The sequence below is a fragment of the Hemibagrus wyckioides genome, linkage group LG06 (assembly GCF_019097595.1).
Source record: "Hemibagrus wyckioides isolate EC202008001 linkage group LG06, SWU_Hwy_1.0, whole genome shotgun sequence".
In the NCBI taxonomy this organism is placed as follows: Eukaryota; Metazoa; Chordata; class Actinopteri; order Siluriformes; family Bagridae; genus Hemibagrus; species Hemibagrus wyckioides.
This window is the reverse complement of record NC_080715.1, coordinates 8112741-8127072: the sequence shown is the minus strand read 5'-3', so window position 1 is coordinate 8127072 and position 14332 is coordinate 8112741. Positions and strand designations below refer to the sequence as shown.

Sequence of the window (14332 nt, the reverse complement as noted above, 5' to 3'; positions counted from 1 at the left end):
AAGGAACAGGATTGTCGCTCTGACATGTCGAGTTATATCTGTTTGTTTCCTTTACTGCTTTGTGTTTCAGTCAACTTAGCCAGATGACATAACCCTATCAAGACACTAGATAGGATGGAGAGACCATGAACATTATTGAACATTTGATAACGTCAACAGAAAAGACTTCATTGTTGTAATGGATTCAGAAATTACTCTGATGCTCAGATTCATTCAAGTTGCTCATTCAATTGCACTTGACTAGAGAAAGGAAATGATTTAAACTCACACTCTCTGGTGTCACCAAGATGAGGATGGGTTCCTTTTTTTTTGAGTCTGGTTCCTCTTAAGGTTCCTTCTCATATTGTCTCAGGGAGCTTTCTCTCACCATTGTCGCCTCTGGCTTAATCATTAAGATTAAAATTATTAAATGTAATATTTAAAAAAGATTAAAAAATATATATATAATAGTAATAATTTACTAATAATTTAATTTCTGAATGTTTAATGTACAAATAAAACGGAGTTAAACTGAACTAGCTAGCATACAGTATCTTAATGAGGTGTTTAATGTAACCAGAAGGAAATCAGTCATTTTCAGTGAGAAGTAGGAAAGATTGTCTTTTGTATTGTATTGTACTGTCTATTTTACCTTGTATATTTACCTTGTATATTTACCTTGTCAAAACAATAAACTGTACAGTCTTTGTTAGAGGTTTAATAAGTGAGTATGTCTATATTATTGACTGGTCTATATAAAGGTAAGTAAAGATGCACTACTGGATGTTGATATGACATCACTTGCTAAACTCAGTGGCTGAACCCAGCAAAACTGGCTAGTATTAAAGTGAAGTGAGAAAAATGGCAGACGAAACTGTTGTTTCTTTGCTAACACGGCTGGAAAAAGGGGGATGGGATAGAAAATATGGAGTGAAAGGAAGGAAGGAAGGAAGAAAGAAAGAAAGAAAGAAAGAAAGAAAGAAAGGAAGGAAGGAAGAACGGAAGGAAGGAAGGAAGGAAGGAAGAAAGAAAGAAAGAAAGAAAACAAATAAACAAACAAACAAACAAACAAACAAATAAATAAATAAATAAATAAATAAATAGCCAACCAACCAAACAAAAGTAATGTTTTCTACTATGATAATATATATAAATAAATGGTGAATAAGAGTTTAATAGCCTGTGGTATGAACAGTCCTAGTTGTATATTAATCACATTAAATTTGCTTTAATTTCCCTTTTTTTTTTAAATTTCACAACAAATTTGCTTCCCCTCCCATAATTCACTTATAAAATAGCATTCGATCCAGTGCATCCTATTACTTCACCAAAGACAGAAGCTGTGCAGCTTACTCGGGGCTGATACAAACACCAGGTCCGTCATAGCAAGTGAAAAAATAATTTTGAACTAATTCTGCACAAATTCAATCAAGCTATTTAATCAAGATCGCCAAATCGAGTTCAAGAGATCATAATGAGTGTGTGGGATGAAGCCTATTTTCAATGAAGCCCATGTTCTCACACTGTGCCACCACAATCTGCTAGTTTGAGTTTGATTGATTTAATGAAATAAGTCCAATCTTTCGCTCATAGGTTGAAGGATAAGCTGACCGAACGCATCCATGAAATGTGCTTTTGAGAGATATTAACGTCCAGTCTCCTCTGTCTGGAATGCTTTTTTAAGGCAAAATTATTAACTAATTACTTAACTAATTAATGATCTGATTAGTTGTGTCATGTTTATGTATTTAACATTGGCCTTAATGGCTCTCCATAGCTCTCCATAGCCTAAAACAACCATTATGATATATTGTGGTTATGTCGAACTATCAGACGGTTTTATAACATAAAAGATTAATGTTCGGTGTCAGAATCACACAAAACTCAGACAAGTGTATTTTTCCCAGCTTTAGTATTGTACAGTATTAAATAGTGTTATAATTTCAGTATTAATCCCTCTCTACATGCATAGAACTCAAAAATGAATGAAAAAAAAACATATGTTTTACAGAATTATGCAATAATAGCTTGAGATTCTTTTTTATTATTATATTATTTTTAATTATGCAATAATAGCTTGAGAACAGAAAATCCATTGTCTGAAATTTAGCTAAAAAAAGAAAATGCTATTTAAGTGCTTTTGTCACTTTCTAGCATCCAGTAGGTTGCAGGGTCCTGGTTTTACACTTTAAAAAAAATAAATAAATAAAATAAAATTGGATATTCATCACGCAATTTATTATATTTAACAAGAAAATAAAACAGGACACCTGGCGCTCGCTAAGTATCGTTTAAAGAGCCATTAAAAACATGTGATTCCAAACAGATTAATGTTCATTAAAGACTGTTTACGAGGCACCTCATGTTCTGCACTGTGTTCACTTCATGTTTTGTATAAACTGTGCACAAAAGATTATTGTTGTTTGGATGTGAAGTGTATCTGCAGGACTGGTTGGCGTCATAAGGAGGTGCCTTAGCCAGGAAAATGCCTCCAACATTCCCAATCCCTAAAGACATGCGCTACACACAACTCGGTGTTTATATCCCCTCCACTTCCTGACTCATGTACAGACCCTTACTCAGCCTGGCTCACTGTCTGAGCCACACAATTCACACTATACTATCTTATATCTTACTAACACTCAGCTAGCCATCTGTGGTCAAAGTGCACTCATTACTGAGGCCTTAAAATTAAATGAATTGCAAACAAAGCACAGACAAGGCACTCGTGCAGTAACACAGCATTCGGGTTTGTGTGACGTCACGGCTTCATACACACAGGAGGAAATCATTACACACAGGACGTTATTATGCAACAGTCCGCAGGAGTGTATTCCAACCTGCACCACCAAACAACATGGTCCAGCTCTAATGAAGAAAGCCGTGCCAAAACGCTCGGAGAGGCAGCGACGACGTGACGCAAGTTTACAGCCTCTTCAGAAAGGTTCCTTTATAAGGCACCAAGCGGCACGTTTTTACGAACGCACAGAAATGCCAACTACACAAAGAAGTGCCTGTAGTCTGAATGCTGCACTATGCATCCTCGCTCCCACTCACGCCCCTTACCATTACACACCACAAAACCCAGTACCCACACACTCCACACCGACCGCAGCACTACACAGCATGTAAGAGAATTTAGACAGACTTTTTGCCAAGGACAAGTCCAAAAAGATGCGCCGGTTAAGTCGTTTCCCACATAATCATATAATCAATCACTATTTTCTCTGTTGAGAGCTGAACGAGAAAAAACCTGGAAATAAAAACTTCTGAGCAAGACAAAAGTTAACAGTTTCGACCCGCAGATAGACGCCGCGGCTGACTGGACTCATTTTAATTCGTGTTCAGAAAATTTGAGCCCTAAATGGACCATTTCTCTCAAAGCAGTCTGAAAAAACAAAACAAAACAGACAGGCCGGCGCAATCAACATCCAAAGTTCTTCATTTTCCATGCAAAACATAACATGCAAGGTAGCTTTTTATCCAGGACCTTGTTTATCCAGGTTTTTAGAAAGATCAGGGATTTAACCAGACATATAAAATTCAATAAAACAGACAGAAGTCATACCTCAGTGGTTAAAATGTTGGACTGCTGCACTATAGAAATTGCACAATTTTTACTATTTGCACTTCTGGTAGATGCTAAACAGTATTTCGTTGCTATGTACCTGTACTTTCACAATGACAATAAAGTTCTATCTATCTATCTATCTATCTATCTATCTATCTATCTATCTATCTATCTATCTATCTATCTATCTATCTATCTATCTATCTATCCATCCATCCATCCATCCATCCATCCATCCATCCATCCATCCATCCATCTATAGGAAGGAGTTTAAATCCAATGACTGGCAATCTGCCACTGCTGGTCCTTTGAGAAAGGCCTAAAATAAAAATGAGTAAAATATAAGTCACTTTAGATCAGGGTTTCTGCCAAATGCCGTAAATGTACGATCAACAGTAACCTCGACTCTATTCAGGTCAATTTTTGATGAGGATGAGGTTCCCTTCTGAGCCTGATTCAGGCTTGCTCATTAGGGATAAAATAGTAACTTAACTTTAAACTTTATCATTTCTTTTCTATACGTCTGTAAAGCTGCTTTGAGACAATGTCCAAAGTGCTATACAAGTAAATTGAATTGAATTGAATTTTAACAACAGACATCGTGCATCTTTACAGAAATAGATGAATTCGGGACATTAATGCAAAATTTTAAAATGATCGTCAGAAGTCATCCCCCTCGGCACATTTAGCTAGATAATGTAATGTATTAGCTATTACTGAAAGATCATCAACGTTTACATGGAGAAAGATGATCTCTCCGTATTCAGACTCGAAAATGTGGACTGAAAAAACTAAAAAAAAAGACAAATAAGTAGACTAATGTGATGTTTTTTGCTTGTAGAACCAAGAAAGGATAATCAACCAGCAGTATTATCAGTGACAAATTCACCTTTATCTGGTTTTGAAAAATTAGATTTTGACTCTAAAACATGATCAAGGTGATGACCAGTGAAGTCAAATAATCTGATACACTGAAATAAATAATCCTGTAGGTATTAATACAATCACGAAAACATTGCAATCAAGTCCTAACATGTGACCAGTGTTGGTTTTCCTTCTATTTCCTTCCATACCACAGCTTTAAACACAAACATATCTATTAGAATGTATATTATTAATTCAACCATGATGAAGACAAAGACATTTTTACATGGAAGACCTTGTGTTGGGTTTTACAAATGCTCCTTTGTTATGATTATACAGTATATAGATATTAATTCATAATAATCCCAAATTAAATTCTTCTTCCTGATCCCTTTCAGCTAGAGATTAAAATGTTAGCAAAGCAAAACTATGACTTTTTATTATTATTATTATTATTATTATTATTATTATTATTATTATTATTATTATTATTATTATTTCCATTCTATTTTCAAACTATTTCTTCTTTTGGATGTCTTTGTACTTTTTGGTGCTCTTGTTTTCTTAGAAGAAAAAAAACTATATCACTTAAAAAATATCCTTTTTTATTATTATGTTATTATTTTTATAATAATATAATAAATATTATATTATTATTAAATATTATAAAAATTATATTATTTTTTTACACTTCTTCTTTCCATTATTGTCAAATTATTTCTATCTGTTTGTCTTGGCTGGTGCCCTTGTCTTCTTAGAGGCCTGTTTGTTTGGAGGGATGCAAACTTTTGCACACAGCTGTGGGGTCAGTGGTAATGTCCGTGCTCACAGGTGGTTTGTCCTTAAGGCATGAAACATTCCTGAGTCTACTCACACAATACATGAAGCTCATTTAGCTCAGAATTCAGAATCTGTTAGAGTCATATCATAAATCTGGCATTTATTAAATGTGTGCTGAAGGAGCATTATGTCTATTTTGAGTGTTAATTGGTTACTTAGAGTAAGATGTTGTAGATCATTATTTCAGGAATGAATTGGAAACACTAAGCATCGCTGCAATCCAAGTGAAAAATCAGAGGATAGGGTATCATTGTGTTTTGCTTCCACTGTGTCACTCTGCATGGCTCTCCTTGTTCCATATGGTGACGCAACAGGGAGGCTGTTTGTAAGATATCGACTTGCTCTTCAATGTCACACACACACACACACACACACAGGTCTCTACATGTCTTGTGGACAGCTGCGCTCTGAAATCTCTCCAAAGCTCACACCACTACTGCTAAAATCTTTATCAACATTCACTTAGATTGAAATCCATTGAATTTTTGATGACCACATCAGAGAGCAGACACGCCAAAGTCCTGGACGTCTTTAATCTTTTAACTCTCACAATGTACCATGAAAGAAGCAACATCTTCACAAACAAGTACAGCAAAATATTTTATTTTCAAATGTCCGGCTAGAACATGAGACACAAAATCTTTATGAATGTCCAGCATACAGATGGACCAAGGATTCTGGAAGTTTACATATCATTTCAGGTCACAGCTGGACCACAGCTGGACCACAGATCTTTATCAACATGCCAGTTTCTACAAATCTACATATTGTACAAGAAAACTAAATTTTGGATGCTTTTAAAAGGTAAACCAATTTTATATTATTCAGCATCACTGGAAACTCTCAAGCATAGTGCCAACCTTTATGGACAATAAATTTAAGGCTCTTTTATTAATTTCTACATAAAATAAATGACAAAACAAAATGAAAGTGAAAAATGTGCCAGACTCTGTCACTGAACAGCTATTATTTTGTCTTCATGATTTTTTTTGTTTGTTTATTTTTTCTTATTTCTGGAAAATGGATGCAACAGTCCTAAAACATGTAATTTTATTATATTCAGAAATATTTTAATTATTTTATTATTTATTAAATTATTTATATTTTAGACCTGAATATTAAAAATTTGGATTTTTTTTAAAAATATTTACTTTTTATTATGTATTATGCAATTTTATGTTTAAAAAAAAAGATTTTTTTTTAAATTTATGCAGATTGGGTTGATTCTTCCTTCTTATTGGTCAGAAGGTATTGAATAATTATCTATAATTGCAGTTCAGACAGAACATCTGGCTGTAATTCAAGTGCTAAATTATTATTATTATTATTATTAATATTAATAATAATAATAATAATAATAATAAGAAGAAGAAGAAGAAGAAGAAGAAGAAGAAAAAGAAGAAGAAGACAAAAATAATAATTATTATTTTTTTTATCATTATTCTATAGGTTACTAGGTTACGCATCACAAACGTGCCACAAAACTGAATTTAAAATATGTGTACATGTTAATATGGTTGACGTTTTTGGCATTTTTGGAAGGAGTCTCCAGTCGCAGTGCTTTGAAACATTCAGACTTAAAACTTGCAAAGGTCTTCAAGACAGACATCTTTGTGGTTCCTCTGTCTGAGTAACTAATAATATGCTAGTTAACAGGAAGTAGCATGTTTCATGAGTATATGAAAGTATAATGTTGTCATTTCCATGTAGAAGAGGAATAAAACATTCTCTTATGGGAGAATTATAAAATTTGAGGTAAGCTTTGTCTCAGGTCACATAACACCACCATGCTGTTGATTGTTTTCCTATAAACGCAAAGCCTTGACTGTTATCATTTTGACTTTCAGATAGATTAACCAGAGCACGATCAAAGTCAGCCCAATCTTTAGAAAATACAAAGATTCAAAGATCTCAAAGTGTCCGTTAGACCAATAGCACAATAACACAGGGGAGGACAGACAAAACAACGTCTCAGAAATGTTTTTAGGTCGACACACAATACAGGCACACCAAACGTCCTGCACTTGTAAAGTGTACAGCTTGAAGAAATGTCTTTGACGTCATCCTAGATGGCCGAGTGGAAAATGTCCCAGAAACAAGCGGGAAAAGATTATCCAGTCAGGACAATAAAACCGAATAGGTAATTGAAAGTGACTAAGAAGGTCCAAGACTAAAGCTGAAATCTTCTCTGTACACAAATTCTGCCTCCCCCACCCCAAAACAGCTTGACCACTGTCCCTGAAACCTCCACACAGCTTCACTTAAAATCCCAAACACCAGACAAAACACCTCACAAAACACACACACACACACACACTATCTCACTCTCAAGGAGACTGATAACAGCAACAAGAATTCGTTCAAGGTCCAACCAGCGTATCCATAAATCTTATCATTCCTACAGATATGACTGTGTGTGTGTGTGTGTGTGGTTTGTATTGTACGTGTTTACATACCATGAAAAATGAAGGACCGTAGTGACATTATATACTACATCAAGTGTAACATATGACTCATATGTCAGGAATAAACCTTTCTTCAGCGTTCTGAGGATCTGAGGACTACTGAATCTACACACCACGTGTCCAACCTCACCTGATACTACTTACTTAGATATTACTTAATGTGATTTGCTGATAAATCAGGTGTTTGAACAGGAACGTACGTCATATGAGCCTCTCATGAGCCTTCTACGAGCTCTCAGTACAGTGTTCGTTCAATGAACGCTAATGTAATGGTTATTATTTTTCACATTAGCCCTGGCTCATGTTGAGCTCGGTAATATCACATCATGATTCAGATCACATCACAGTGTGTTAGAAATAACTGAAGTCCTTGAAGCTAAAGCGAAATGCATCAGCAAGTAACGAAACTCGAAGGTGCCAATACTTCTTGCTAATAAATCTATTACAAAGCATGCATATTGTCAACGTTTTACACTGATTTTTGTTTTTTTTTGTTTTTTTAATAGATTGATACCACAGTTTACTGGGTAACATTGAGCTGCATGCACTTTTTATTTCATCCTTGACCCAAAATACTCCAGTTTGAACCGATCCTCTTTATGCACACACTCCAAGAGAAGTATACTTGTGTGTAATGAGGGTGTTTTGCAACGAGAACATGATGATACCTGATGCATTGGGGTCGTTATAGATGACGAGAGTGGCTGGAGTGGGCCTTCGTTTGCGTATCTGTGGAGAAGAGAGCGAAAAAGAAGAGAGGTCATCAGCGCATTTAATTGTGTCGCAAATGCAAAAGGGTCAGTGCAAAAAAAAAGACATCTCAGTTTATGATTTATCTAATGTTAGATATTATAAGATATAAGATATTTTGACGCGTTTCATCCCTGAGATAATCTTTGCTAATTACGAATCCTTATTCCTGCCATTAGAATTGTTGGCATTGTTGTACTTTTAGCCTTCTGATAACTGAGAACCGTTCCTGAAAGCTGAACCCTGCACTAAAGTCAGTTTGCGCTCCTTCACCGTCTTTATCGTACACTTATAGCTCTATAATCGTGTAGCCGTGGCTCTCTTTCCTCTCCAGAGTGATCAGGAGACACAGAATTAGATCTGACGCTGCCTCTTCTAATGGACCTCTAACTCAGCACAAGCCAGCTCGCTGCTGATTGGTCAAACTGGCACCATCGTCGTCTTCATAAAATCGGCTGAGTGTGTTACAGTTACCATCATTACTCCGTCTGCTTGGAAGAGAATCTGCTTTTCATGCTCAGGGATGATGAAAACATTGCATACAACCAGCCATGGATAATCACTTCATAATGAATTTTACTTTATTTTCCTACACGAATTTGGAAATCACAACAGATTATTGTTAAAAAGATGATAAATTAACGTTCTGTTAAAAACACCCACCATCATAATCAGCATTAATTAAACATTTAATTAAAGCTTGCACAAATTTATCATTTGGCAGCATTAGGAATAAAGCTAATAACACATTAATAACAAGAGTAACCACTGAGTCTCTGTCTCTACTCACATGTTCTGCTGCCTGAGGGTCCAAATGGCTCTGAAAGAGCGGGACGGCAAACTGGATCTTCTTAGGACTGTTGGGCTCCATGATGTCGAGAGTTTTCGGAGACGGAGAGTAGGAAGCAGAGTGCGAGAGTAAAAGAAAGAGAGCGAAAAAGGACAAAGAGCAGCTGTGTGGTCAGGCATACAGCCGCTCCACTCTCCACTGGCCCCCTCCTTATGAGAGCCGGTGATTAGTCTCCCTCCTGGACTGCCCGCCTTCTTCTGTTCCACCACGCGGTGAGTGAGAGAGAGAGACAGAGAGAGAGAGAGAGAGAGAGAGAGAGAGAGAGAGTGAGTGAGTATGTATTGAGTAATAGTAAGATGGAGTTTCTCTCAATCCTTCATAAAAAGCTAAATCATTCCACTTTCTCCAGCACAAAGCTTCCAAGACTCCCTCAGTTATCTTCTGCCCTCTGGCCTCTCTATAAGAGTGTGTGTGTGTGTGTGTGTTGGCCTCAGATGGCCGAGGTTTATCCTCCACCCTCATAAACATTAGCAGGACTCAGAGCAGGGCAATATAAGCTCCCGGAGGGGCATGCTGATGCGCTCTACATTATTGATGATTCAAGTTCAGGAAGCTGTTCTTTTTAGCCGAATTCGCTGCTTCAGACAAAGCAAGAACCTCGTACAGCCAGATACATGCTCCATCACGGTGTCACATCATTTGGAGGATTTTTAATTATTCAGATTTTTCCACCATGCTGAAAATGAATCAGTGTCGTCCTACAAAGGGGGCACGATTATTTTTAGGTGGTGCAAATCATGTTCGGAACATTTTTAATACAATATAAGAACTTTAAAAATTGTAAAAGAAATAAAATCTTTGGGTATATAGAACGTGATAAACAAAACCAAGCCAATGGATGAAGGATGTATGTGAAGTACAACACAATTAATTTTTTTATTGTCACTTTAGAAATACACCCTGAATTGGCCACCGATCCGTTTCAGGGCTCCATGAACACACAAATTCTACTAATTCGCACCAAGGGTCAATTTAAACATAGCCAGTCCACCTACTGGGGTGGTTTTCTGGTGGTGGGAGGAAACTGGAGGACCCAGAAGAAAACAAAGAGAGACACTTAACTAATTCTATTTCCTGTGCCACTGTGCTGCCTTTAAATTATACAAGACAAAAATAAAGTACAATGAAGCAATAATTAGCAAAAGCTTTGAGAACTTAATTTCCTTCTGGCGATTAATAAATTCTATTCTATTCTATTCTATTCTATTCTATTCTATTCTATTCTATTCTATTCTATTCTATTCTATGTAGCTGAGTGATCAAGACATTGCAAATTTGAATCTAACAGTGTCACTCAATGACCTTAACAATGTCCTTGGAGTGGGTAGGGTGCTATTACTTTCTCTTCTGTCAATCAGAGCAAGACTGGCCAATCACAGGCATCAGCTTGCATGTATTAGGAATTAAGGCTGTGTTTGATTTGAGCATGTTTTAGCTTGTATCACCCTGTTGTACCAGACACTGAGAGCATCTGGGAAATGGCCATGACTATTTTCTCTAATCAGAGGAAAATTAAAACAAATAAAACACACTTAGCAATCTATTCTCAACCAATACATGGCACATATCCAGTCTTGGACTAAATCTAATTTGAGTGGGCGACCCTCGGCCTAACCTAGGACCTATTCCAAGTGAACCATTTACTCTGGCTACTGGCCATCTGCCACTTCATCGATCCAGTGCTCCCTAATTAGCCTGCGGTCCAAAACACAGCTGGACACAGGCAAAAAAAAACAACAAAAACAATATTTCAGTCTCAGATCCTTCCAGATCAATTCTAAACATGTATAGTGACAGGTTTCGTTAAATATTTTAATCATGCAGTTGTATGTCCAGTGTTTTGGGGTTGAACAGGTGAACCATAGACTCAACACTTTAAAATAAGGGAAAATGTTGAGATGGCAACATCAAACCCCGACACTGATATCCTTTATGGTCTAAAGTCAATATTTATTAAATAATTGTACCATCTATAATAGGTTTAGCCGAGAAGTGAACGGTGGATTTGTCAAGGGCAGGATGGAGTCTTACCTGTATTTGTCTGAAATTCAGATTTTTAAAAAAAAGAAATATCCATAGAATTCATCCTAATGAAAATGTTGTTCATCTGGTGAATGAAGGAAAGTTTTACCGATGCTTTAGCATTGACAGCTAGCTACAGTTTGGATCATAAATCTACCACATAAAAAATTATGTTATGAAGATACTATATAAAATTTCTACTGCTGAATGGTTGAATCTGATTGGTGAGAAGGTGTTGGTTCATTTTCTATATCCAGAGATCTGACAGTAATCACAGGTTTATGTTAATGTACTCATTCTAATTCGTTATCATTGCTATAGCAACACTTATTCAGGATTATCAGTGTTAGAATTAGCTACAATATAGATTATTTAGCTGCTTTGAAAGGTAAATTATACCACTGGTGGCAACACTGGAGTGGGAGTGAAGAGACAGGAGGCCAGCTTGGGACAACTCAACAGATTCATTATATAATTTTTTTTTAACTTTGCTTCGCTTTTTAGCGAATTTTTAGCGTGCTTCTGTTAAGGAGAGAACACCCTAAAGGCAAACACGGACATATTAAATAAACAGGTAAGAATCATCACACGTTACCTGCTGGTTCGTCCCGCCTCCTCTCCTTCAACAGCTGACCGCTAGGCCAACATCCTAGTGATAGGATCCTTCACTAGTAATAAAATACTCTATCTAACCCTAGGCAGGGTTCAAGAACCCTCTCAGCCTCACTAATCGTAAAATAAGTGTACTACTACTACTACAACTACTAAAACTACTACAACTACTAATAATAATAATAATGGACAGGACAATCAACATGTTACATAAGTAGGCTAGGGAAGTGAAAATTTACATGTGAAGAGAAAGGTAAGTAATCTTATTATTTTAACCCTCCACACCCTCCAACACAGTTATAATGGCATCTCATGTGGAGAAGTGTTAACATGGGCTTGGTTTTTATTTGTACAGCCTCAACATGAGAAACTCATCTAGCTCAGGAGTTCTTCATCTTTTTATTGGCAGGATTTTTTTTGTAGCTGCTTTGAACATCTAATCAGTCACCATCAATCTAGCTAACCTGTGTGTGAATGCTGGGCAAAACACACACTACACAAACACACTGTTGAACGCAGATTTCTATCTAGCTACCCACAAGAAACCTGCCATAGTGAGTATGTGGAAGGTAGAACTCAGTCTTGGGGTCAAGCAGCCCTGTCATCCTCCATCCATAAACATATGAAAAGCAAGTACACCGAGACAATTATGTCCTTGTGCATGATGAATGAGGTAAGAGAGGGAGAGTGTGGAGAAATGGATGAAATTAACACACTCTGAAAGGTCCGAGTGACCACACCGTGGAGAGAAATCTGATTTAGCACTCGTCATCTACTCTCTGGTAAACAAGGTAATTTTCTTCATCCAACCTTCATCTGATGACAGAAAAACAGTCTTACACCACTGCACTACTCACACGCAAAATGGTGGTGATAACCAAGGGCTAATCCAGGAGTTATTTGGTCACACAAAAGCGTGTTGTTCGATAGCGAACGCTGCTAGCTGCTGAAACAGCCCTTATTTTGGACGGGTTGTATCTCCTCGTGTCCGGAAGCCTCACACAAAAGCACAACATCACATCCCTGAGCCACTCATTTAGTTCCCCACAATCCCACAAACAGCCCTCACAATGGCTACTCATGCTCGAGGAGCCACGTTTCCATAGAAATGCTTGGCTGGATTGGGTTTCAGCAGCGTGAAATTATTTTTAGATGAGGACTCGTGTATTATTTTCCCTCCTGTGTATTAGATAGGAAGATAGAAAAAGGGCTCTTGGCTAGCAAGCCATAATCTGATATACTGCGTGCATAACAAATTCAAAGCGTTTAATCGAGATGATTTTATTACATGAAATTCCAAAAAAAAAGAAAAAAAAATGTTTATATGTCCATGCAGATGCCAAGGGTACTAAAGCAAGTGGAAAATCTTTCAAAGCAAATCAATCTGGATCGTTATTTTAGCAGATTTTTTTTTTTTAATTATAGCTGTCGGGATTCATTTCTCAATCCTGAGGCAGAACCTGGGATTAATCACTGGTTTTTCCAATTTTTTTGGTTTTTTGACACCAATGGGACCCATAATCATTAGATTTAGATTTATTCTTGAGTTCTTAGCTTACATAACTGATCAATGCATGAAATTTAATCCAAACCTCAGAAACTCAAAAACAGCTAGGTGCTTATATAACCCAGACTGCGGAGGTAGATGATTTATTTAACAGTAAAGCAGGGGGGAAAAAAACAGATCCTGAATTATGGGCAGAAGTATCCCAGGACTCTCCTATTGAGCCTGAAGATCCTCAGTTTGAGCATGGTGATCTTGGGTCTGGTTAATCCCCAAGTTAATCCCTAGATTAAGAACACGAATCCCTTACTAAAGCATGATTTGACTTGGGTGAAAAGCTTGGGTTTGGGCAGATGAAGCTCCTCCTTTGGGTGGATGATGTGCCGATTTGGACATCAAATACCCCTAGTTGGGCATGAGAATTCACCTCTTGGATGTGAGACACTTGAGCATGGGCAGATGAAGCTCTGACTTGGGCATCAAACACCTCACCAGGTTGGGCTGAAAACATTGTGTTAATTAATGCCTTAGACAAAGCTTGTGGTCCTAGATTGTGGTTTTCTTGCATTAAATTACCCCAAAATGTTGCATTTAGAAAAAGCAGTCTGTTAGTCAAAGGATTTTTATCTGGAGCTTTTCGTTAATGTAGGCAGTAATTAGTAAGTGTACCGTATAGCCATTATTTGACTCAGTAACACTATAAAATAGCAGAATAATATTAAGAACACAAAAAGACCTGGATACACAATATACATATAAAAAAAATCTTTGAATCTAATTCGTTCTGATTTTCTGAATCGAGGCTTTATTTTATTTATTTTCTTTAGAGCAGATTACAAAACCATGTGAACACAAAAGAAACCACAAGGCATCTA

General features: G+C 36.8%; 1 protein-coding gene across 3 annotated transcripts in view; it reads right to left on the bottom strand.

The window, feature by feature from the left end:
* Nucleotides 1–9679, bottom strand: part of ppp1r1c (protein phosphatase 1, regulatory (inhibitor) subunit 1C) — a 28638-nt gene extending 18959 nt beyond the window's left edge. Inside the window, exons 1-2 of one of the 3 annotated variants that reach the window (XM_058391857.1) lie at nucleotides 9260–9679; nucleotides 8388–8448 (exon numbers count right to left, since the gene is read on the bottom strand). In XM_058391857.1, coding sequence (XP_058247840.1) covers nucleotides 8388–8448; nucleotides 9260–9438 — 240 coding nt within the window. In that variant the 5' untranslated portion in view covers nucleotides 9439–9679. The remainder of the gene's footprint in view (nucleotides 1–8387; nucleotides 8449–9259) is intronic. The other 2 variants (XM_058391855.1, XM_058391856.1) reach the window with 2 other exon arrangements.
* Nucleotides 9680–14332: the final 4653 nt, after the last annotated feature.